Source organism: Phaenicophaeus curvirostris, chromosome 10, assembly GCF_032191515.1.
Source record: "Phaenicophaeus curvirostris isolate KB17595 chromosome 10, BPBGC_Pcur_1.0, whole genome shotgun sequence".
Classification (NCBI taxonomy): Eukaryota; Metazoa; Chordata; class Aves; order Cuculiformes; family Cuculidae; genus Phaenicophaeus; species Phaenicophaeus curvirostris.
In genome coordinates this window covers 24,106,167-24,128,778 of record NC_091401.1, presented here as the reverse complement: position 1 = coordinate 24,128,778, position 22,612 = coordinate 24,106,167, and the positions used below count along the sequence as shown (strand labels likewise).

The following is a 22,612-nucleotide window of genomic DNA, read 5'->3' as shown; positions in this document are numbered from 1 at the left end:
TTCCCTGAACATGAGTGTGAAACCTGGGGCAAAGGGACACAGGAGTGATAACTGGGATTCATCTTTTGCTAACATCTGAAACTGAGAAATAATTAAACAATCTGAGTGGGGAAAAAATAGGGTAACAGTAATCAAATATTTAGTATTTGATGTTGGTTGACTTTAGAGAATTTGCCTTTCAGAGTAGATGAGCTCTCTGTTACCCATCACTGCACATCCTTGCGATTGTGTGTAGAACCTCTGCAGCTCATCATGGTACCACGCATCGCCCTGCTGGGACAGGGTACCTGCCTTCTAGGTATTGTAGACTCCAAGCTAGGTACCCGAGTTGAACTTTAAACTGAGATTTTCATAATATAATGTGTTATTTGGAGGATAAATGAGTTGTGTTGCATCTGTGAAGGAGCACAGGATTCTAAAGGTATTTATATAGCATTGCATAAGAGCTGATATTGGACATATACATTTCCACACTAGTTTACAAATGCATTATGAGTATTATATTGAAAGAGTTGCTCAAATGGCTCATAAAGTGGCCAGAAGATTAAATTCTCTCCATTTGGAAATGCGATGCCTCAGTCTGAAATATGTGATTATCATCTTTGAAAAGAATTCCAGCATGTTTTTAATTTAAAGCTGAAACATAAGTTAGAGGTTGGTTGGTAGTGCAAATAATGCTTTCTGATTGTTTTATTTACATCTGTAGAATAAAAAACCTAACAATGGAACTTAAAACCAAACAAGATGAATTAAAAAATGTGAAAGATGATTTGCGGTATTTCCAAGAAGAAAAGGAAGCTGCTTATAAGCAATCACAAGTGCTCAGGTAAGAACCTGTAAAGAAATGCTTATGTTGTGCCTCCTGTGAACGTGTCCAGTCGACGGAGAAGATTCAGTGGAGATGCAAGTGCAGGCAGGGAGAATATTGTGAGTGAGAGGAGTTTGTATAGTCATCCTAGTGTTTCTTGCTTTTCCAGAATGTAGTGAGATGCTGTCACGTTAGCAAATGTAACCAGAAAAGGCTAAGTTCTTCACAAATTTAAAAGCATTCATTAACACTTAAGGCAAGTATTTACTACTTGCTTATAATGCATTAGAAATACAGGGTTTCTTACATGTATTTTTAATAGTCAACATAAAGTTGGACATAAAGTTATTTAAACATAATTGTTCTGATATGTCAATAAAAATGATTGTATGATTCTCTACAGTTTTCTCCATTTATATGTGTAAGTTCTAAATCAACATTTACAAGGAGGAAACATTATAAATACATAGCATATCTTATACACTAAGTTATTGTAACCCAGTATAGTATAAATTATCATATAACAGAAAAGTAGTTGCTGAGTTTACTTTAGTTCCCAAGGTTACTAGTAGTATTTTATCATTTTACAAATGTAAGTCTGCTGTTGTTTTTCTGTCTTGCAGAAATACATTGGAACACCATTGCTCAACTCTGAACAAGGCTGTCTCACTATTTCCTTTTATCAGAAGTGAACTAGACAGTATCAAAGAAGTCATCTCCAGTAACCTGGAGAACTGGGCTGCCATGAAAGAAGAAATTTTTCGACAAATAAAAACTGTTAGCAAAGAAGCTTTGACAGGTAAATTGTCTTGCACTAATTTTGGGCAAGGTGAAATTTTTTGAGGGAAGTTGAGTGTAACACAGTAAATTAGAAGGTAAAATTAATAAGGTAATTTCTAATTCTGACATGAACTTGTCCATATCCAAGGTATTAGAAGACCCTATTTATTGCTGTGGCACCGTGCAACCTGAGTTGAACTTTGTCCAGTTCCTGTCAGATTAGTGTGCTGGACCGATTGTTTGGTTAGCCAAGTCAGACTGAAATAGGAGTAATATCAATACTTACCATGGTTTGAAACATGAATAATATACTTACTATGAATATATGGGTAGGATTGCAACACAAAGACTTGGAGATATTTCATCTTGCCTCGTGTCTGCTATTGCCAAATTTTTGCAGATGCTTTCACACACGATACTATGTGGCAAAGGTAAAATATCCTTCTGTGGAGCTGTTAGAGGGTCCTGCAGTGCTGCCTCCCCATCCCATGGGCAGGTTACACCTCTTACATCAGCAGCCAACTGATGTAGGTGCACGGTTGCCTTGAATGCTTGAGCCACTGCATACGAGGGAACCTGCACCCAACATGTAGCAACTACTCCCTCCTTCTAGTTCTGAATAAGAGCAAGTAATACCCATATACAGCTGCCTCTATCTGAGGGGTCTTTGGGATTGAAAGGGGCACGGAGCAGCCTGTGGGCTGAGAATAATTCGCTTGGCCCACAGCCTGCTTCCTGCTCAAACAAGGGCAGCCTTCAGGAAAGGAGAAGCTTGGGAGCAAGTCACAACCGATAGCTTGTTCGTGAAGGTCGTGCCCAGCCCTCAGGCTGGTGGTTGGCCTTGAAAACTCAGATTTGTCCTTGAATACCATTTTTGCTCTGCCTCAGTTAAGAGGTTGGTTTTGCTGAAAGTGTGCGGTAGTGTAATTACAGACTGTAACATCAGAGCATCCAAACAGCCCTGGGCTGACTTTTGCAATTTCAGTGGCCTTTGGACATAATTTTCATACATGTATTACTTTCCATATAATTTTTTTCAGTGTTCTCAGTGTGTATGAGTTGGTGAGCTGCTCTTTGCTCTGGAAGTGACTTTTATCTGGGTTATAAGATAGCAAAGAAGTTGAAGAGCTGATGTCGTGCTTTCTGTCCTTGTGAGAAGAAATAGAAGGGCATGGTGGGCAATGTGCATCTCCCAAGTAATTCTACTAGTGAAACCATGTGAATTCAAGTGCTTAATTCACAGCTTAAAGGAAACCTCTGTGTGTGGAGTATCTCAGAAAACATGTAGGTTCATTTTAAATAATAGCTCCCCAGTAGCCCGTTCTTCCTGTAAAATTAGAAGTAATTTTTAATGTTTTCAATGATTGCTTTGTTCCGACTGGGAAGAAGTAAGTGGGGCAGCTGTGCAGTAGGAGTGAGTAGGCACGCATCCCACTGAGACAGCGCCTGGGTCCAAACAGAGAGTTCAGGATGTCCTGAGCCCAGACAGCAGAGAGTCCAGAAGAGAGGAGGGCTCAGATAAACTTGACCAGAAAATCACTCTTCAGTGTTCGTTTTTTTGTGAGAACAATTAATTTAAATGTCAGTGTCAATATCACACATTTTGATTCGCGACGTCATCTCCTAATTAGACTGAGCACACAAAGTATTTTATGTCTCTAAGGATTTCTCTCTTCCTGTGCTCATTGTCTGCCTTCTGACTAATAAAGGGGTATGAACATGCATTTCTACAGACATCTTTAGGTTCAGAGAGACTCATAACATTTTAAGGCTTCTTTTCTGGAGTATTCCTTGTTTTATTTGTTGTAATACTGCAAATATATACAGAATGTCTCTGTTGAAGCAGAAATTCAGCCTTTCAGGTTCTTTTAAGAATTATATGTACTATTATACATGGTTTGTAACCCCGGCTGCATTCAACATAATCCCACTGAGAACAGTGCCACACTGTGAGTGTTATATGCATCCTTAAATCTAGCTTTCCAAATCAAAACAATTTAGTCACATATCCATTTTTTTTGAGTACCATTTAGAGGCTTTTATGTTCATTATTTTTTATATTTGTTATTTATTGTTCATTATTAACGTAACGTATTAACATATAGTAATATTTTTGTTTATTTTACCTTACTGTTTTTGCAACAGGCTTTTCAGAACTTGTTTTCCATTCAGATTTTGAGAATGCTGAAGTTCTGAGGTCTTAAAGCAGGTGTTACACTTTTTAGTGTAGAAGGTAAATTTGACAGCAGTCTATATTTTTTTCATCCTCAGAAATACCCAAATTGAATCAAAGATTAGCAAAATCCCAGAAGGAGAATGAATGCCTCCAGGAAAAGGTGAAACATCTCATGTTGGTCGCTGATACAGTTGAGCTGAAAACTGAACAGCTTCAAACTTCGCTTCAGCAGGGGAGTGAGCTACAAAGTAGATGTCGTGAACTACAGAAGGAAACATTAGGTAAGAGAATTTTGACATTGCAAGCAAACTTCCAAATAGAGTGAAATGCAAACAAAAGTTTTTAAAATGCGCTAAAGCTGTGGCTGTCGCTGTGAAAGCACTCAATGGGCCAGCTCTAGCTTTGATGAAATGAGGGTGTTGTGCAGTCAGAAAGACGGAATGTCCTTCTGAGGAGTCAATTACCATGCTGGGAACACGAGTCAGCTGTGGGGGTGGGAAATGAAGGAAAGGAGGAAAGCAATGAAGATGGTGGCAATACAATTATGCTGTTGCTTGTCAGTGTTACATAAAACATCGGGAGAAAGCACTGAGATCAAAATTAAAAGAAATGTTGTCATTTTGAGTGAAAGGCCAGGAAGAATTTTCGGCTCTTGGCAGCAGAAGCAAAAAAAGTAGGTCAGTATAGGCCAGTCTTTTTTCTCATAGATTCATTAAACTTGAGACTGTCTGATTTACCTTTGATAGTGTCTCTCAACAACCTAGAGAATCCTCTTGAAAACCATGACAGCAGTGATAGCACTTGAAATTATAATATCTTGTGAGCTCTATTGAGACAATAACTCATTTAAAAAAAGATAATTTCTATTAGTATCTTTTGAATTTTTTTCTCTTTAAAGCATTATTGCATTCTTAGTGCTGGCTCAGGGACATTTTACGACTTTGGAAACATATAGAGGTTGTGCTGTTCTGGGCACAATTTTGAGTCATCAAATTGGCACAGTAATTACCATGCTGCCTTACGCATAGTATTAGTGCCAAATTTAAAGCAATAGGTCTCAATGCTAGTTGTGATGAAGGAATTTCACTGATCCTTCAATGCCAGCGATAGTATCAAATGTAAGACTGCAAGAGAAGACTTCAGGTACCATCTGATAAGCTATCAACCTGTGTTGCTGAGAACAGTCTTTATTTTTGTTGCTGTATAGCTATACTGTTATGAATGCTCTGACAGCGATGTGTTTGAGTGGTAGAAACGAGCAGATAACTACATAATTTTCCAAATGGTGTCCGTATAAGAAATAGAATTAATCTGTCTTCCTCTCTGTGGTATTTATTCAAAAAACTGACTAAATGAATGCGAAATCAGTTAGATTTTGCTCTGATTGTTGTGGACTATTCATATCATCTACTTTTGTGTTTTTTTCTTGGGGAGCTACTGACTGTTCCAGTATCTGAAACACTTGCCCATGATGTTTTTCAGCTGGCTCATTGTGTGATTGTGGCTACTTCTTGCTATTTGGCCCTCTGTAAAGAGGAAACTCTGACAGGCATGATTTGAGGAGAGGGTTGCCTTGGAAGCGTTTAGCTGTCAGTTGTTAACCACAGTATCTCATTCTGTAAGACCTGAGTAATGGAAAGAAATGCGCCATTTCTATTTAAATTTCCTTTTTCAAGATAATCTTGAGAACACTGAGCAGTGTGAAACATTTGTACTTTTTTGCTTGGCTTGTATGTGAAAGCACTAGGAGAGATTTTTTTAAGAAACATGAAATAAAATGCTAATACAACATAAATGGTACCTGCTGCACTGATTTTTTTTTTTTTTTTTGCAAGAAAAGTTAAAAATCTCAATATTGTTTGTACATTACAAATCTATAATATGTATTATGTCTGAGACAAGTGACTGGGTAAAAAAATAATAGTAAAAAAGCCAAAATCCCAAATAAGCTTGAGATAACATCACTAGAAAAGACAAAACTGAAGGAATTACTAGTTGCACTGATTAACTAAATCCTATTGCTTCTCCCAAGAGCAGGAGGCCCCTTATGCCTCCTTATGTTTAAACTTGTCTGGAAAAGATGCTAAAAATATATTAATTTATTTTGAAAAGACAAATGTGTTTCTCCTCCATTGAGAGATTCAGATTTTATCTAAATAATCTGTGTAGATGTATAACTACCAGGACTGACTGTTGTAGTGCCACAGTCCAAAATTTGGCCATTATATACTTTAGGATATTCTGTGTGTTATGTTTAATGTTCACATTCTGTCTTTACTTATGCTGAAATAACCCTGGAGACTAAGCTGAGAGGCTCTTACTGTGCTAGAAATCACTCGAGCAGGTAGTATCGCTCAAAAGGAGATAGCCAAGGTGATTGGCTCAAAACCAGCATGAGTGTAGCAGATCTAGCGATAAAAATTACAGCAATGATTTATTGCTGTTGATTAAGCTTTCCTTTCTCTGCTAGTAGAGTAGCACTTACAGAAATAAAGTTTGTTTGGTCTTTATTGTGGTCTGTGTCATGCAAAGAAACTATCTACAGTTCATTCCTACAGCAGTTACCATGTTCTGCTATAAGTGCCGATAACTGCAGTGGTTTATGTGTCACTTTGAGGGTGATTGTCACAGATACTCTGTTCAGAATCCATGCACCATTTTTTTTGGCATGTGCTTGTTATGTCCGTATGTAGTGTCATGTTTTGGTCACACTCTGGCATTCCTTAAGAAGCAGTGGATGTAAAATGCTCACTTTGCCCTAATACGATCTCTCTTATGTGTTCAATATAACTGGAAAACTTAGTTCTGCTTTCTTTCTAGGAATACTTTATGCTCTTTATATAAATTGACACAAGTAGTGATAAATTATCTAACTGCTTATGACTTAGATTTCTAGAGAAAGGTAAATTATGAGTATTTACCTGCAGTGTTCAGAATGGGTCTACCACCTGCCTGCCATGAGGACAATATAATTGAACTTGATGTGCATTTTTTTAGGTGGAAAAGTTAGTCAAAATAAAATAATCTCAGTGCAAAAATGGCTCCTTCTCAATTATACTTAGACATTTCATTTGTGTTGAAAATGGTTTTAAATTTTTTGTTATATGAAAAAAAACAAACCTCATGGGTGACACAATTGACGTTGTCAGTGCTGGTGTGAAGCCTGTTTTAGTTCCTTAGGAATGGTATTTTGTACAATTTCCAGAACTGTAGATTTTACTTTTCATAAGGTACCATGTTCGATGTAACTCAGATAATTTTGCACATTACTGAGTTAAATTTTTCTGGTGAAGTGGCAGTATGTGGGCATGTGAAACCGTCTGTGAATTCAGCGGTAGTTCACAGGCATTCTTGGGAGCTGGAATGTTGGCACTTGCTGCTCTTGTAGAAAGGCTGAAGTCCGTTTAATTTGGTATCCTGTCTTCACCACTGAAAAGCACGGCATGGTTCAAAGGAAAGAGCAGGAACTCTAGAGCAGCAATTATGGGATAATCTGTCTTCCTTACATGCCTCGTCTTGATCTAAGAGGCCCTTGAGCCTAATAAGACAATCTTTGAAGCTTTGAAAGATGGAGTTTAGTATCGTTACATAAGGTATTTGTATCGTTATGTTTATGCTGATATGAAAACTACCCTTAGTTAGAGGTCTCTTTCCAGTCAGAGGCTCGTGTAAACAGTGAGGTCACCGCTTGTTCACATCCACTTTCTTTTTCAGTTTTCCCCACCTTTAATTCCATGGAGAATTGTCTTACGTTAGAAGAGCAGAGAAAGATGCTTGCAGTCTGTAATTTTTTTTAAAGATCATTTGTGTGTTATATATTTTTGTGATGCTTGCATGGCTCTGTGGCCCATATTTCCCCTTAGTTGACATGTTGCATCAGACCATCGCTTCAAGCAGTTAGTTATATTTGGAGCCTGTGCAAAGAAGGGCAACAAAGCTGGGGAAGGATCTGGAGCACAAGGGTTATGGGGAGTGGCTGAGGAAACCGGGGCTGTTTAATCTGGAGAAGAGGAGGCTGAGGGGAGACCTTATTGCTCTCTACAGCTCCCTGGAAGGAGGTTGTGACGTGAGTATTGGTCTCTTCTCCCAAGTGACAAGTTGACAGGACAAGAAGAAACAGCCCCAAGCTGCACCAGGGGACATTTAGACTAGATATTAGGGAAAATTTCTTCATGGAAGGGTTTGTTTGGCACTGAAACAGGCTGCCCAGGAAAGTGGTGGAATCACCATCACTGGAGTTGTTTAAGAGGTGTGGTCATCTTGCGCTTTTCAGTTAAATTATTGCTGTATAAGAAAACTAAGATTGCTCAGCACTTCCTATAAGATGATCACTGTTTTCAGTGGCTTAGAATATGTGGCTCATAATGTTTCTACCAAACTTAACCGACTAATGATTTTTTTGAATATTGATGGTCATAGCTTCCGCAAGGGTGGGGTGGGTGGGAAACTCATTGAATTTTATGTTTAAATCTTACTCTGCACAAGTATTATTGAAAAACTGCATGAACCTTCTGTTCTCTGAAAAAGGACTTTGAGAAGGGAGGTTTGACGGTGTTCTTGACACAGAGAACCAAGTTAAACTGACTTCTAAGCGTCTGAAAACTGAGCAGATATTTGTTGGTGTGGTGGCTAAACTCTCTGTGGTTTTGGCTTACAAAAATCTCTAGAATACAAGGGCTGGGCAGCACTTTCTCAAGCCATGTTTATTCTGTGGTGCTGGGCAGCAGGAGGGAAAGCAAGGAGGCTTCGTGCTGTGCCTGCCGAGAGCTCTGACAGCGTGGATGGGGCAGAGACCAGCACATGAGTTCATAGGTTAGGATGTTGTGACAGGGATATTGGGGAACTTGGCTTGCTCGCTGCTCTGTAAATGAGCCGGGGAGCACACAGCGAGCACTGAAATGCCAGTCCTGAATAACTGGAGTTTTTTCATCCCGTGTGGCGACAGACGCAGGAATCCTGTGGGGGAAAAACCAGTATACGGTTATATTCTGAACAAATATTTTGTAATGCGTAGCTAATAAAGCGTGAAGAAGCAGCTGATCTTTTTATATATTTAACTACAGCACTTACACAGTTACTAGTGCAGTTTTCAAGTGTTGCACTATCTGTATCTTGCTCTGCCTCATAGCTTGTCATCATTCAGTGAGAAGCATGATTAGAGCCACTTTGGGTTTGGGTTGAGACCCAAATTCTACTGTCCCATTGTTGTTCTGAGTCATTCCCAAAATCCATAGTCATTGCAGGATGTTCTGCTACAGTGTTCACAGAAGGGAATGGGAGCGATGTGCCAAAAGAAATAACTTGCTTTGGGTGAGAAGCTGTGCTGTGTGGTGGCTGGGAAGAAGGTGCTGTCAGCAGTGCACGTTGAGAGCGAGCTAATCAGCACGTGGCTGGAGTCAGTGTCCTTCATCTCTCCTGCAACCAGGAAAGTGTGACATTCTCCTGACTCCATGCTGTGCAAGGAGGAGATGCCTACAAAATGCTGTGTGGTTAAACACAACAGGTACAGAAGGGAAAAGGGAAGAGCTTTTCCCCCTCTGGCCTGGTTCCAGATGACTCTTAAGATTAACAGTGGGTTGTTGCACTGGATGTCCTTGGCTGAGCAACAGCTCGCATGTTCTTCTCGGGTGCTTCAATTCTAGTTTCTATTTGTCTGTTGCTGTGACTCAAGGGAGGGGAGCACACAGAGTGTGCTTTCGATGGTCTAGTGTTTCACTGGAGCAGATGGAAGTTGTCAGTAGCTATGGGACTGCAAAGCATCCTCTCCCGCTGCTGCTCTGGCACCTCAGTCTCACACACACCACAACTCCCTTTCACCTCCGTGCCATCACCATGAGCTCATAATGTTTTTACCAAAAGAAAAATGGATGGGAAGTCCCCCCTTTATCACCTTCTGATGAAAATTTTACCCTGTCCCCATAAATTTTGTGGATTTGTATCTGTGTCAGCACTGCTGATGAATTTTGTTTCTACATTTTTGGGTTTTCTGTTCCATATTTGTAGTTTAAGAAGCTGGATGCTGTAGTTTCTGTAATGATGGGACCGAATCCCCCTCTGACAGTGGCAGTTATACTGCCATTGGAATCGAGCCTTAACATGAGAGTTCTGCTTTTGACAAGAGGAAAAAACTTGGGATTTATTGAACTAAATCATCGTTTTCCACTTTGATATGACATAGGTGAAAGCAAAGGCATGACTCTTGAAAGAAGCCTAAAACGTTAAAATATTTTAAGAAGTTTTATCCATGCTGACATCTTTATTAATTCTTTTCCACTGCTAACATTGATAGGAGACCTAACCAAGTGCTACCATCTATGGTTTTGTCTTGTTGGGTTTTTTTTCCCCGTCCACTTGAAAGGAATAGTTTGGAAGCTGCTTATTTATAAAGAGATTTGAAACTTTACAGTGCTCTACAGAGATAATCCTTCCCTCAAGAAGCCTGTGAAGTGCACTGCCACATTATCTCTCCTGCTCACTTGCCCTTTTAAAATATATTTTCAGAGAAGAGGGATTAAAAAAAAAAAAGCGTATGTAATGGGTTCACTGAAAGTTATCTCGGTGGTTAGTGTGACTGTGTGGATTCTCAGACATCTCGGCGGTGTAATGCTTGAGAAGAAGGGTCACTGTGACCGCCGCCCATCATGCTGGGTTGTTTGACTCACTATTTACTTATTTTGCACATCGGGTTTCTTTTTTAAACTGCATCTACTAAAAACTTGAAATAGCAGACATTTTGTGAGCAAAATGTAAAAAAAATATTGCATATGGAATTCATGCTGATTATTAGGACTCTGTGAAATCTTAATGAACAGCTAAAATATCAGCTAAGCAGGTCAATGTTTTATGTAAAGCATTTAAAAATTTATTTTTATTAATAAAAAAAGTAGCAGTTACTTCATAATAAATCAGTTAAGAAGCAATAAAATGTTTGATGTGGATATCCACAAGGACATTTCAAGGCAACAAGACTGCTAGCTCAGGCATTTTTATTCTACCTTTCTTCAATAGATCAGTAAAACACAAATCTATTCGCTGATGAAGAGTTCTGTCTATATAGAACTCACTGCTGTATTGAGGTAATAAAGTTGGTTAATGCACTGATGATAAAAATGTTCTCTTTGAAATGCAAACCATGACTTTCTTCATGAAACAAGCATCAAATATAATATGAGTTTGCCGTTGTTTTAAAAGAAATTAGTGAAAAAAAAGCACTTTTTTTTTTTTTTATTGCCTCACTTGATCTTAGTGAAATTCAGTTCCATTTAGTGGACTCAAAACATATCAAGTCACTTTGTAGGAAATCAGCCAGATTGAGAATGTCCATGGTTTTGGGAAGGTTGGTGGGGTATTTTTTGTTTTAGTTTGGGGTGGTTTTTTTCCACAGATTACTTTGACACTAATATCCCACTTTGGTACTGAAATAGTTCAATGCTCCACGTGAAAAAAACCAACCAGGATTTGTGATTTACATGTTTTGAAAGATTTTTTCCTTTCTGTACCCAGTATTTTAAGTTTCGTATTTTGTGTGTTTGTCTTAGAATTGTAAATTATTGACTATTTCATATGGTAGCAGTCACTTGCAAGACCTGAAAGTAAGCATTGATTTCTACTATTGTTTCTTTGTTCTTGTGCTTCTCATGACTTCCCGATTATTATCTTCATGAGTTACATTTTGCCAAGGAGGTGGATTTGATTGCTGGTTTCCTACCACTTTTCAGATGCCCAATGCATCATCTGGTTAGCTAGAGGTGGCAGGTCTTGGAGAATGCTCAGCGCTGGTGAATAACTGTCTAATCAAATAGACTCACCAAAAAGTATCAATAATTCCTTTTGATAGCATCTTTGTCTGTATTCTTAGGGTCGGGAGTGGCAGAAGAGCTGCAATAGCACATACTCCTAAAAGAAAGGAGCGAATATCTCTGCTTTCAGTTCTTGACCAAATCCTTTTCTCTGCTTAATCACAGAAATAGAATAATTTTTCTTCACAAATTCATTGTAGTTTTTCCTTAGCCCGCTCCTAGTTACAGTTTTGCCTCTATATGGGTTTAAATGCTGGCTATGCACGTGACATCTGTCTTTTAAATCTTCTGATGCTACTGCTTCATAGGCTACTTAAGTTACTAAATATATACTTTGCGGTGGTCTGCTGACACAGTAAGACTAATGAGAGATGATTGAAAAATGCAGACAGCTGTAGGAGTAGCTGGGCAGTTGGAGTAGGCAATGCTAGTGCTCTTCATGGAAAGAAGGAGCAGTATTTTCATGTGCATGAAGTGTCTTTAATGATACTTTAAAGACCACTTTGAAGAGCTTTGAAAATCCAAAGAGAGCATAGTTTCCTGTAGGTTTAGGTAGGCTGCAGTTCAAATATCCCTTATTCAGACTGCAAGTACTATTGAAATTTTTTTTTTCCATGAATTCCCACTATGGTACTAAGAATTTGAAGGGTGAGAGCTGGGGAATGCAGTGTTGGTCTTTGAACAGAATGTGACAAATGGATTAGGCGAAGCAATGGCTCATTGACATTTTTCATCAGTCTTTTACAGTAGGAGAGGAAACTGATGAATATGATGGAAAAAACATCCTCCTGATTCTCTTCAGCTAGGTGTTGCGATAATGTTGTGTTTGAGTATGATTTAATTACAGAAGGGCCCCACTTTACTACTTAAGGAAAAGCAGGAATCTGTGTTAAAGGAAGTGCATTTATGATGTTGTGTTTCTTCTGTTTGGCCCTGAACACTGAGGGGAGGGTAGTGGGAAAAATCTGCCTCCATGTGAAATTAAGGTCTGAAGCTCCATTTTTCACCTTCAGTTTTCCCAGCCAATAGGTAAGTGCTGGTATTTCGAATCAATTTTAATACATAGGAGAAGCAGGCCCCTAGGAACAATTCTGACACATCTCAGCTTGGATTCACAAAGGCAGGAACGTGTGCAGAAAATTCACACTTAAAGAGTTGTGAACTCTGGCCATGGCTGAGTAGTCGCTCTGACTACAGAAGGGCTTGTAATGTGTCACTTGTGCAATGGGGGAGCAGGGGAGAAGGAGGGGAGCGGGCTTTGCGGAGATAGTGTTTCGCTAATTGAGCACTTTCTAAGGTCTTCAAAAAGATCACAGTCATGTTTGTATGGTGTATGCAGTTGCTATTTTATTCTTTTGAAGGCACTAAGGGTTTTCTGGATTTGGAACACTCCAAAAATGTAATAATCTGGTCCCTTCTCTTGCTTTTTCTATGCTTTTTTTTTTTTTTAATATATGGATATGAAAGAACTAACATATTAGTTTAGACCCGAGGTCCAGAAAGCTCGGTCCTGGCAGTGGTCAGCAACATATGCTGGGGGAGATAAGAAACAGGCACTCCTTTTTCTGGCACATCCTCCTAGTTCCTGGCAGCTTTTAGTAATTTAGAGGCTTCCTGGTGGCACTGGTCAGGTCTCCAGAAAGGATGTAAATCTGTACAGCTGGAGTCTGTCCCTGGGCTTTTTCCAGACAGGCTTGTGCTTGTGAGTCACAAATAAAAAGAAGTAATTTATTGTGTATACAAGAAATAATTTATCTTAAAAAACGTAGTACAGGAAATAATATAAATAAAAATAAGTAGTTCAGTTCTGTGCATGCAAGGACTCTTGAGTATTTAGCTCTCTGCTTTGGTCTCCTTAGAAACATACAGTGAATCAAATTGTTCCTAATGTGACAGAGTAATTTTTCATGTATATATTTTGTTTTTCTCTCAGTTTCTCTACCATGGTTTTAAAATAAATATATTTAAAAGAATCTGTTAAGTGTATATCCTACTTTAGTCTTGTGTTAATGTTCTGAGAGAGTATTTTCTCCCCTTTCAGCACAGCCCATCAGCCAGTATTCAGGGTAGGATGCTCTCTACAGGGAGCAGTTCTTTAACAGGTTTTAAAGAATACCTACAACCTCCTGTTTTCCAGAATACTGGAGAAATTAAGCAATAGGAGCTGGGTTCTGGTCTGCCTCAGCCAGGGGTCTGTGCAGCTTTCTCCATTTCTATCTCCTGTCTTCCAGTTTCAAGCTACTAGTGTTTTCCATCAATGTGTGCTCACATCCCAGAAAGAAAAGCAGTGTGGCCAGCAGGTCTAGGGTGGTGGCACTGTCCTGCTCTGCTCTGGTGAGACCCCACCTGGAGTCTTGCATTCAGCTCTGTGCCCCCCAATATAAGGACACGGACCTGTTGGAGTGTGTCCAGAGAACACAAAGATGATCTGAGGGCTGGAGAACCTCCTATACATGGACAGGCTGAGAGAGTTGGGTTTGTTTAGCCTAGAAGAGGCTCTGGGGAGACCTTAGAGCAGCTTTCCAGTACCTGAAGGAGACCTACAGGAAAGCTGAGAGTGGCTTTTTATCAAGGAGTGCGGTGATAGCACAAGAGGTAACAATTTTCAGGTGAAAGAGGAGAGATTCAGATTAGATATTTTCCTGCAAGGATGGTGAGCCACTGGCACAGGTTGCCCCTGGAAGCTGTGGCTGCCCCATCCCTGGGGTTGTTCAGCACCAGGCTGGATGAGGCTCTGAGCAGCCTGATCCAGTGGGAGGTGTCCCTGCCCATGGGAGGGGAGTGGAAGTGGATGGGCTTTAACAAGTCCCTTCCAGCCCAAATTATTTTATGATTCTATTCCATGACCCCTTGAATTCTCTGTTTCTTTTTTTTTTTTCCTGTTCCTGTAATGTTGCTGGGTTGCGCTTGCCCTGTTCCCCTTCTGCCTCAGTTCCCTTATGGCAGTTTTGTGGCTCCTGCATTTGAGTTTCAGTCCAGCCAGTCCCTTCCGTGCCTGAAAGTGCTTAACTGCTGTTCACCATTTCCTGATTGAAGGACGTTTCTCACGCCCACCAGCCTCAGGGAGGTTTCGTTCAGTCCACTGGCGTGACGAAAGGTTATCTTGATCTGAGGTGATCCTAATAGAGACTGACTCACAGGGTACTTGTGTTCACGTATATATGGACTAAATCTCTGTAAAACATTGATCCTAAAACAAAATTAATTGGACAATGGAAACCGTATCATGGCAAGAACCAGATTGGTCCTGGCTGGCTGAGATGGGACCTAACAGTGGTCTGGAGGGGAAGTAGGAAGGTGGTGGATCCAGACTCTCCTGAGAAGTGGCAGGTGTTAAGACAGGGAACACCAGCCACAGCTTTGGAGACCAGGAGCTTTGGGATGGATGCTTGGAAGAGCTTGTTCAACAAGGGTGGTGGGTGCAGCACTCGCAGATGCTGCCTGGAGGGCTGGGGGAGTCTTGAGCCTTGGGAGCCTACAAGGCTCAGCTGAATGAAAACAAAGATAACCTGGTCTGGTTTTGCCAGCAGCGCTGGTCTAGGCAGAAGGGTGAACTATGCAACCCCCAGAGGTACCTGCCAGCCGTCCTCTCTGTGAATCCCAGCCAAATAATGGTGAGAATTTCATAAAGCTTGATAAAATAAATATTTTAATTTATGATTCTTCTGCAAGTAATTCTGATGGCACACGTGCACTGAGACTGGGTATTTCTAGTCAGCTCAGCTGAAAGGCAGCACGTGCAGCCTACACAGCCTTTCTGCTTCTCAGAGGGAGCATGAACGGGACTGCCCCAGCTGCTCATTCTCATCAGTCACTGGTATGATGAGTCAGAGCTTGTCTTGTTTAAACCAAACGATATGCCAGTTGTTCCACAAATCACGCTTAGGTGAAGGGAAAATGAAACTATTCTCTCCCTGTGCTGTTTTCTCTGTGCTGTAGAGTAGTGATGTGGTTAGAAGTAGCAAATCCACTTGTTTACAGTCCCCAGGCAGGTGGTAAGAAATGGACGATATTTCTGAAATTGGAAGCAGATAAACTTTACAAGACATGCATTTATTCTTACGTAGCATAGTCATTTTAGACCAGAGACTTAGTGATACAGAACAGATTCATACTGTGACTGGCGTTGACCTAAACAGAGCTGTGCTGTTGAGTTTCTGTCCGCCAGCAGCTGAGCTGGTGTTGCTAAAGCAAAACGATCTCAAGTGCTGACTGGGGTCTATGTGTCTTCAGTGGCAATAGCTATTCAAGCTGTGCATATTAACCTCTCTAGAAAGTCTTAACTACTGGCAAATAGTCTTCCTTTCCTTACATGGGTATAAATTACTGAGCTTTTATTTAGATGAGACCAGCATTTTCGGGAAGTATTACAGATTTTTGTTAGGCTTCGCAGAAAAAGTAAAAAATTACACAGTTCTATCACACGTGCTTCTGAACTGATGTCACTGTGAATCTGTTACGAATTAGCTGCAGGACTGGTGGCTGTCAGAGTGGCTGCTTACCCAACGTGACTGTACTTCACAGTGCTTTTCTCTCACAGAAAGCTTTACCAGTTGTTGATGTTTCCAAAGGAGAAGCTGGAACCTTCACTCTGCACCATGGAGTTGGCCAAGCAGCTGGAGAGGACGCAGTTTGGGTGGTTAAATTCCTGAAAGCCATTTCTGGGCAGACAGTGCTCAGAGATTTGCAGACGCTATGGGCTGCAGCTATGGGAATTTGCCTGAACGAGAGGGAACAGTCACCAACTTTTGTTCTTCTTTATTTGGTTCTTCGTGTCTTTTCTTCGTGCATGTTCTGTACTATGCCTGTGCCCCCCCGCCCTCCCCTCGGTATCTGCCCTCACCACAACAGAATCTCATTTTATGGGGGAATATGCTGCTTGGACACCGAGGAGTACGGGAGGCAGTCTCTACCTTATCCACATTTTGTCCCTGTTTGAAGGAAGGGCTGGTCGCATGTGCTGCCCGGAACGTTACCACTGACTGTTTATGACTGTGGTAAGATAGATTGTGAATCACAAAGATAAGTAAAATTAAACATGACTGATATCGAGATGGATTTGGACTGAAGATTCTTTAAAATGTGGTAGTTCTTAAAGCATCCGTATTACCAAATGTGAGTGCTTTTTGTTGAGTTTGCATATTTTGCAATAAGCTTTATTTCCATTACTGGATAGTGGTTTTACACGAGCATTTGAATATGTTTTTATTTATTCAGCAATTTTTCAGTGTAAGTTTCCAGTTGTATTACTGTTCTCCTTATTAGTTTCTGCATTTTTACTATATTTTTCAAGCTTGATTGAAATCTATATTATTTATGATCCCTCAGACTTTCTGCTAACCAGGTCCTGTTGACTTTGGTGGGAACTCTCGCTAGAGAAGACTTGTGGAAACCAGTTGTGTAATTGAATCCATCTACTCCCTCATCAAAACCTCCTGTCCAATGCTCAGTCAGTATGAAAACTTCTCAAAACAAAGTGAATAAAAGAAGAACAGAGCTGAAAAAGACCACCCAAAGTACTAGAGCCAAACTAAGCATGCTTCCTCTCCTTTTCCTTTATTCCAGAACTTGTGTCCATACTCCCACATCTAAGAAGAGGAAAAAAGACCACAGTTGTTAATAATTGCCAGAGATCTTCTGTAAGAATTTTTTAAAAGTTGTCAAAAAGGGAAAAAGCTTTGGGAAAAGCTGCTCTGTTGCAGCTGTCCTCATGAGAAGAAAGGCAAAGGGCTCTCCTTTTTGCTTTGTTGATCTACAGCAATTTGGTCTTAATCTATTTTAACAAAGCAGTCACATTGCAGTAGAACTTGCTGTTGTCAATTGGAGATTGTTCCCACATGTTCAGTCTAACATCTGCTTGGTGCATGAAGCCAAAGTGTCTTCTTTTTCTGTAGACATTCAGAGCCGTTTACTTCATGAGGCGATGTCAGGATGAATGACAGGAAATTAAACTTGAATTATTTAGCTTTGGAAAAGAGTACAGAACAATACCTTACTGAAGAATGCCCAGTCGAAGAAACTAAAGTAAATGAAAGCAGCTGCAGGTGGTCTAATCTGTCCTCTGTGTACTTGGCCACAGCTTCCCGTTCGTAGAGAAGGTGCAGATGCCAGTTCTGAGCAGCTTGGCCTGGTGCCTATTGTGCAGTTTTTTGATGCAGATAACAGGACACAGATAACGGTGACTGCATGGCTTTGATTACAATGGGAGCTTGTCAGAGGAGGCTTTAAAACAGCTGAGAGGAAGGCTTGGCAAGAACACTGTCACACAAACACGGGTTTTAAATAGTCATAAGTTCTTGGTGATTTATCTCTGTGGATTCTGTTCAACAGCAAGCCTGGATGCTTAGTGGCTTTTTCCCAGGGAACTCAGGGGAAAAACGTGGTTGGCTTTCCAGGCACAAAACTGAAACAGTGAGAGGGTACTGAAAGGTTATAAACCACTGGTTTGCAGTGGGTTTGATGAGCAGTTAAGCTACCCTCACAGTTTATCGTGGTACGTGCTACCAGCAAACTGTTGACTGTAGGAAGAGCGTTGGACTGCCTTCCATCACTTTGAGGAGCACAGTCAAACCAAAGCACCTGAGGAACTGGTATCGCAGGAAGAACAGCAGAGCAACAGGGGAAATGTAGGCTACCCTTTCTTTAGTAAAAGTTGTTATAAAAGAAAGCATTAAGGCTTTTTCTTTGTTAAAAATGTGGTTTCAGCATTAAAAATGCTCTCCAGTTTGGCTCTGAGTGACTGAAACCAAACCAAAGCAGTTCTTCAGGGGCTACATCTTCTTCACTTATGGTTTGCTGCAGGGAGAAACAGAGTCTGAGGAAACCCCTTGGCTGCAAGTAAGGAAAATTAATTCAGCTGGGAGAGATGAAGGACTTCTTCCCACAGCTGACAGTGAAATATTCCCTGTGTAGTCAGCATCCAGTGCACTGGAACAGAGGTGCAGCCATGAAGAGCTGGGAGTGTCCCCTAATCTTGGTAGGAAAAGAGAAGATAGCTGTCTCCATCTAGTTTTTTTTACCTCTAGCAGTTGAGGTCAGCAGTCTTCAGTCCTTGCTGGTCCTTGGTCATACCCAGCTTAGAAGTGGCACTATGAGGAATACTGAGTAACTGTCGAATCTGAAACAATTTGATTTTTTCAGGTAAATTCTTTTCTAATGCCTGCAAAGCTGCTAATCGCTTAACTCATCGCACAGGAAAGCATGCAGTCATTGGGCAACGGGGAGAGCGGTTGGAAAAATGTTTAGCTCAAGTATTTGCAGCAGCAGAGTTGTGTGTGCTATCACATAGGGTGAGTGCTGCTGAGCTCAATGTCAGGGAGGTGATGTTTAGAGGGGTGCCTCTGCAGAAGAGGCTGTTTCTTCTTCACCTCAAGCCTCTCCTAGCTCAGCTGTTGCTGCACTGCGCTGCGGTTCATGGTGGGAACATATCCTGTGGCTGCTGCTGCTAAGAGCAGTGTATTCGATAGCATCGGTACAGTGTGCCCGAGAGGTCTTGGCTCTGCCCCAGGTGACTCCGTGCCCACGCGAGTGGAGCTGCACCGATCCTTGCTGTTCTCTGGAGCGTCTTTGTACAGAACCTCCCCTTTGCCTCTGGGAAACAGGGCAGGGACTGCTCTGCTAGGGAATAAACATCACTTGGAACAGAGCGCGAAGGAAGTGTAACTTAACTTTTGCCAGACCGTAGCTTGATTTATGTATGAGGCTTAATTTAACTGTTGCCAAACTTTTTCACTTTCCATTTCTTTTCGATATTATCATGGGAAAGCAACCCTCACCACAAAGCCCGAAGTATCTTCTTCCTGTGTGATGTAGAGGGCCGGTCTCTATGGATTCCTGAGACTTCTTTTGTCTAAATGCCAATGTCTGGCATTGAATTTGTCCATTTGTTTTTGTTTCTTAAATTTTCTGAAGGTGTAAATGCTAAGTGTTCTCTACTAACTGAATCCAGATAGCAGTTAATTATTATTAGTAGTTAACAGTAAATTATTGAATTATCATGTATGCTTGTGATATCCTTCTCCATTTAATATATGCAGTTTCCAGAATGACCAGAACGTCAACTGCGTGTGTGTATATTTGGAGTTCATCTTATTTTGAAGTTTTGTGGACTACTTCCTGCTTGAGAAATTAAAATATAGCATGATGGTATTATGTGAAAGACAGTTTCTGGAATATACTGGAGGATCTACCTACCTTCGTGTAGTTTTTTCATTAATTCATTCTTATCTTCAAAGAGAGAAAATTTGCCTGGTGAAAGTTTAGTGCAAATGACCTCTCGTTTATATAGCTTATGAAATGGGAAAAAGAAACTCTAAATTGTATGTGGTTTGACAGAAATCTGAAAGCTGCTGGTAAGTCACAGCAGTGTTGTGTACTTGGGTGTGACTTGCAGAGTGCAGAAGACCTCCTGTGTCTGTTGGATGCTCTGGACAGTTTTATGAGGAATGCCAAGGCTGGCAATGATTCACCTGGGAATAATCATCATCATTTACCCCTCCAAACCTTCTCAAATAACTCACTCGAACATCAGGTGACAGAAGCTCTTGGAAAGTCAGTAACATAAATAGATGGTTCTAAGGAACCTTCCATCCTAGATATGTTTTTGCCTCCTGCATGATTCTGTGCAAAGTGCTTTGTGAATATCTATGGTGAGCAATGTACATATTAATAGAGCAAATACTCCATTCAGACTTTGAGAGCTTTTCGCATTAGACCTTGCAACAAAATAAGCATAGAAGTAATTGTAAGCTGTGAATTCCAGTTTTTTGTAACAATAAGATGTTTTTTTTCCTGTTGCAATACTGTTGTACCAATTTCTTTAAACAAATTTATTAGTAAGTTTAAAAATGTTTATATTTCATAATTTTCTTCTCTTTCCACATCATCAGCAACAAACTCGGGGGAATGGAAAGCATGCTTGAATATTCTTGGGGTTTTGATATTATGCAAATAACGTCAGGTGTAGAAAAGCTCGTGACTCTTCTGATCCCACACTGTGAAAAAATGAGAGTGCTGACTGCAGATTCCCCAGCTTCATGTCGTTCATTCTATAACTTTGCACTGAAATATTTTTCATGAAAGTCTATGCCGAGAAAAACATAAAGTATTCTTATATTTTTAAAAATGTTTCAGAACAGAACTACGAGGAGTACTCTCCTTTCTTACCAAGCTGCATCCTCAGAAGGTGTTTAGGAGAAGAGTTGTGGGTGAGCTAGATACAAAAGGGTCCTGGGTCACTTCTGGGTTTCTTGTTCCAAGCTCACACAGAGACAGCCTGACCGTGCTCAGTCATTACTGAGGCTGCCTTTCCCTCCACCCACATTTGCAGCTCTTTATGGACAGTTACAGAATTGTGAAAATGTTTTAGAGACTGTGCTGCTACTACAGGAAATTTTGTTTTCTAAGTGTCTTTTTTTTTTTAAAGAGTCTTCCAAGAAATGATGTCAGTGTCATTTGTATATTCACTTCTTTAGTAGCATCGACAAGGAGGAGTTTGGGGGTTGTGCTTTGTTGCTCTTTATTGCAGAAGTGCTGGTGCATCCATAAAATGGGCAAAAATTAAAGTATGCTTATAGATTTGTCTGGCCAGTGATTAAGGATGTATTTTTATTTAAATAATATGCTTTTCTGATTCTGATTTTTTTTAGGACAATCAGTCAGGCAATGATAGGCAAAATTCTTAAACAAGGACTAAAAATCCTGTACTCTATAGAGGAAAAGCAATTGGAGCGAATTTACATTACATTTTTAAAATGAAGCAAATTTTTGCATATGTTTGGCTGCTCCATTCACTGCTGTGCTCCATCATCATAGTAGTAACTTATTTATAAAGCATTACCTGCTGTATTTTGGTGCAAAAGAAGCATGACATGGGGGATTGTTGGCAGGAAATCCCACTCTGGGATTATCCATCATCATGACAGTGGAAATGACTGAAATAGGCACACAGGAAAAGTTAGAAAACCACAGTGAATTCTGATGTCGGAAATGATAAATTTAAGAACAGGATTCACAGTTAAATTTGGCTTTTTAGAGGATATGTCAGAGAGCTTTGAAGACAGAGAGGTTAGCTCAATAGCTGCTCACCTTCAGAGATTAAGTCAGCTCCTCGAGTTTGCTGTTGAGGGAAGATCTTGGAGTTTCTTCTACTTCTGGATTTGTCACAATGTTCTACCGTACATTTTTTTCCACATAGTTTGTGATGTTGCCTTTTTTTGTAGAGGCAACTTTGATTTGAACTCATTCTTATGTTTTCTTGAAAGCTGGCTCTGCTTGTGCATGTTGCATAGGACAAGAGGGAATGGCCTCAAGCTCCGCCAGGGGAGGTTCACGCTGAACATTAGGAAAAATTTTTCACAGAAAGGGTCGTTGGCACTGGCAGAGGCTGCCCAGGGAGGGGGTTGAGTCACCTTCCCTGGAGGGGTTTAAGGGACGTGTGGATGAGGTGCTGAGGGGCATGGTTTAATGTTTTATAGGAATGGTTGGACTCGATCTGGTGGGTCTCTTCCAACCTGGTGATTCTGTGATTCTAGGATTCTATGATAGCTAAGTATGTTCATTCAGATAAGAATCAGATTAAGGTGTGTGCCATTGCATGAGTTTATAGGACTTCAAATCTTGAAGTTATCTCTAGGTGTAGTTGTTTTAGTAAAATGGATGATGTTAATGCCACACACAAATTTTTAGATGAGATTTCTTTTAGTGATAGGACCGGGGCAGTGGGTATAAACTGGAGAGGGGCAGGTTTACGCTAGACATAAGTAGGAATTTCTTCATGTTGAGGGTGGTGAGGCACTGGCACAGGTTGCCCAGGGAAGCTGTGGCTGCCCCATCCCTGGAGGGGTTCAAGGCCAGGCTGGATGGGGCTTGGAGCCCCTGATCCAGTGGGAAGTGTCCCTGCCCACGGCAGGAGGGTTGGAACTGGATGGGCTTTAAGGTCCTTTCCAACCCAAATTATTCTATGATTCTATAACATTTAGCTAAGACAGTCTAAGACTGAATAAAGAGTACCATTAAGATAGTGTCACTCAGTTATTTGAAGTAGCATTA

General features: G+C 40.6%; 1 protein-coding gene across 5 annotated transcripts in view; it reads left to right on the top strand.

Annotated features, from left to right (window-relative positions):
* Positions 1-22,612, top strand: part of LEKR1 (leucine, glutamate and lysine rich 1) — a 55,526-nt gene that overhangs the window by 18,702 nt on the left and 14,212 nt on the right. For all 5 annotated transcript variants that reach the window (XM_069865132.1, XM_069865131.1, XM_069865133.1 and 2 more), the window contains 3 exons: positions 707-826; positions 1,432-1,607; positions 3,860-4,045. In XM_069865132.1, coding sequence (XP_069721233.1) covers positions 707-826; positions 1,432-1,607; positions 3,860-4,045 — 482 coding nt within the window. The remainder of the gene's footprint in view (positions 1-706; positions 827-1,431; positions 1,608-3,859; positions 4,046-22,612) is intronic.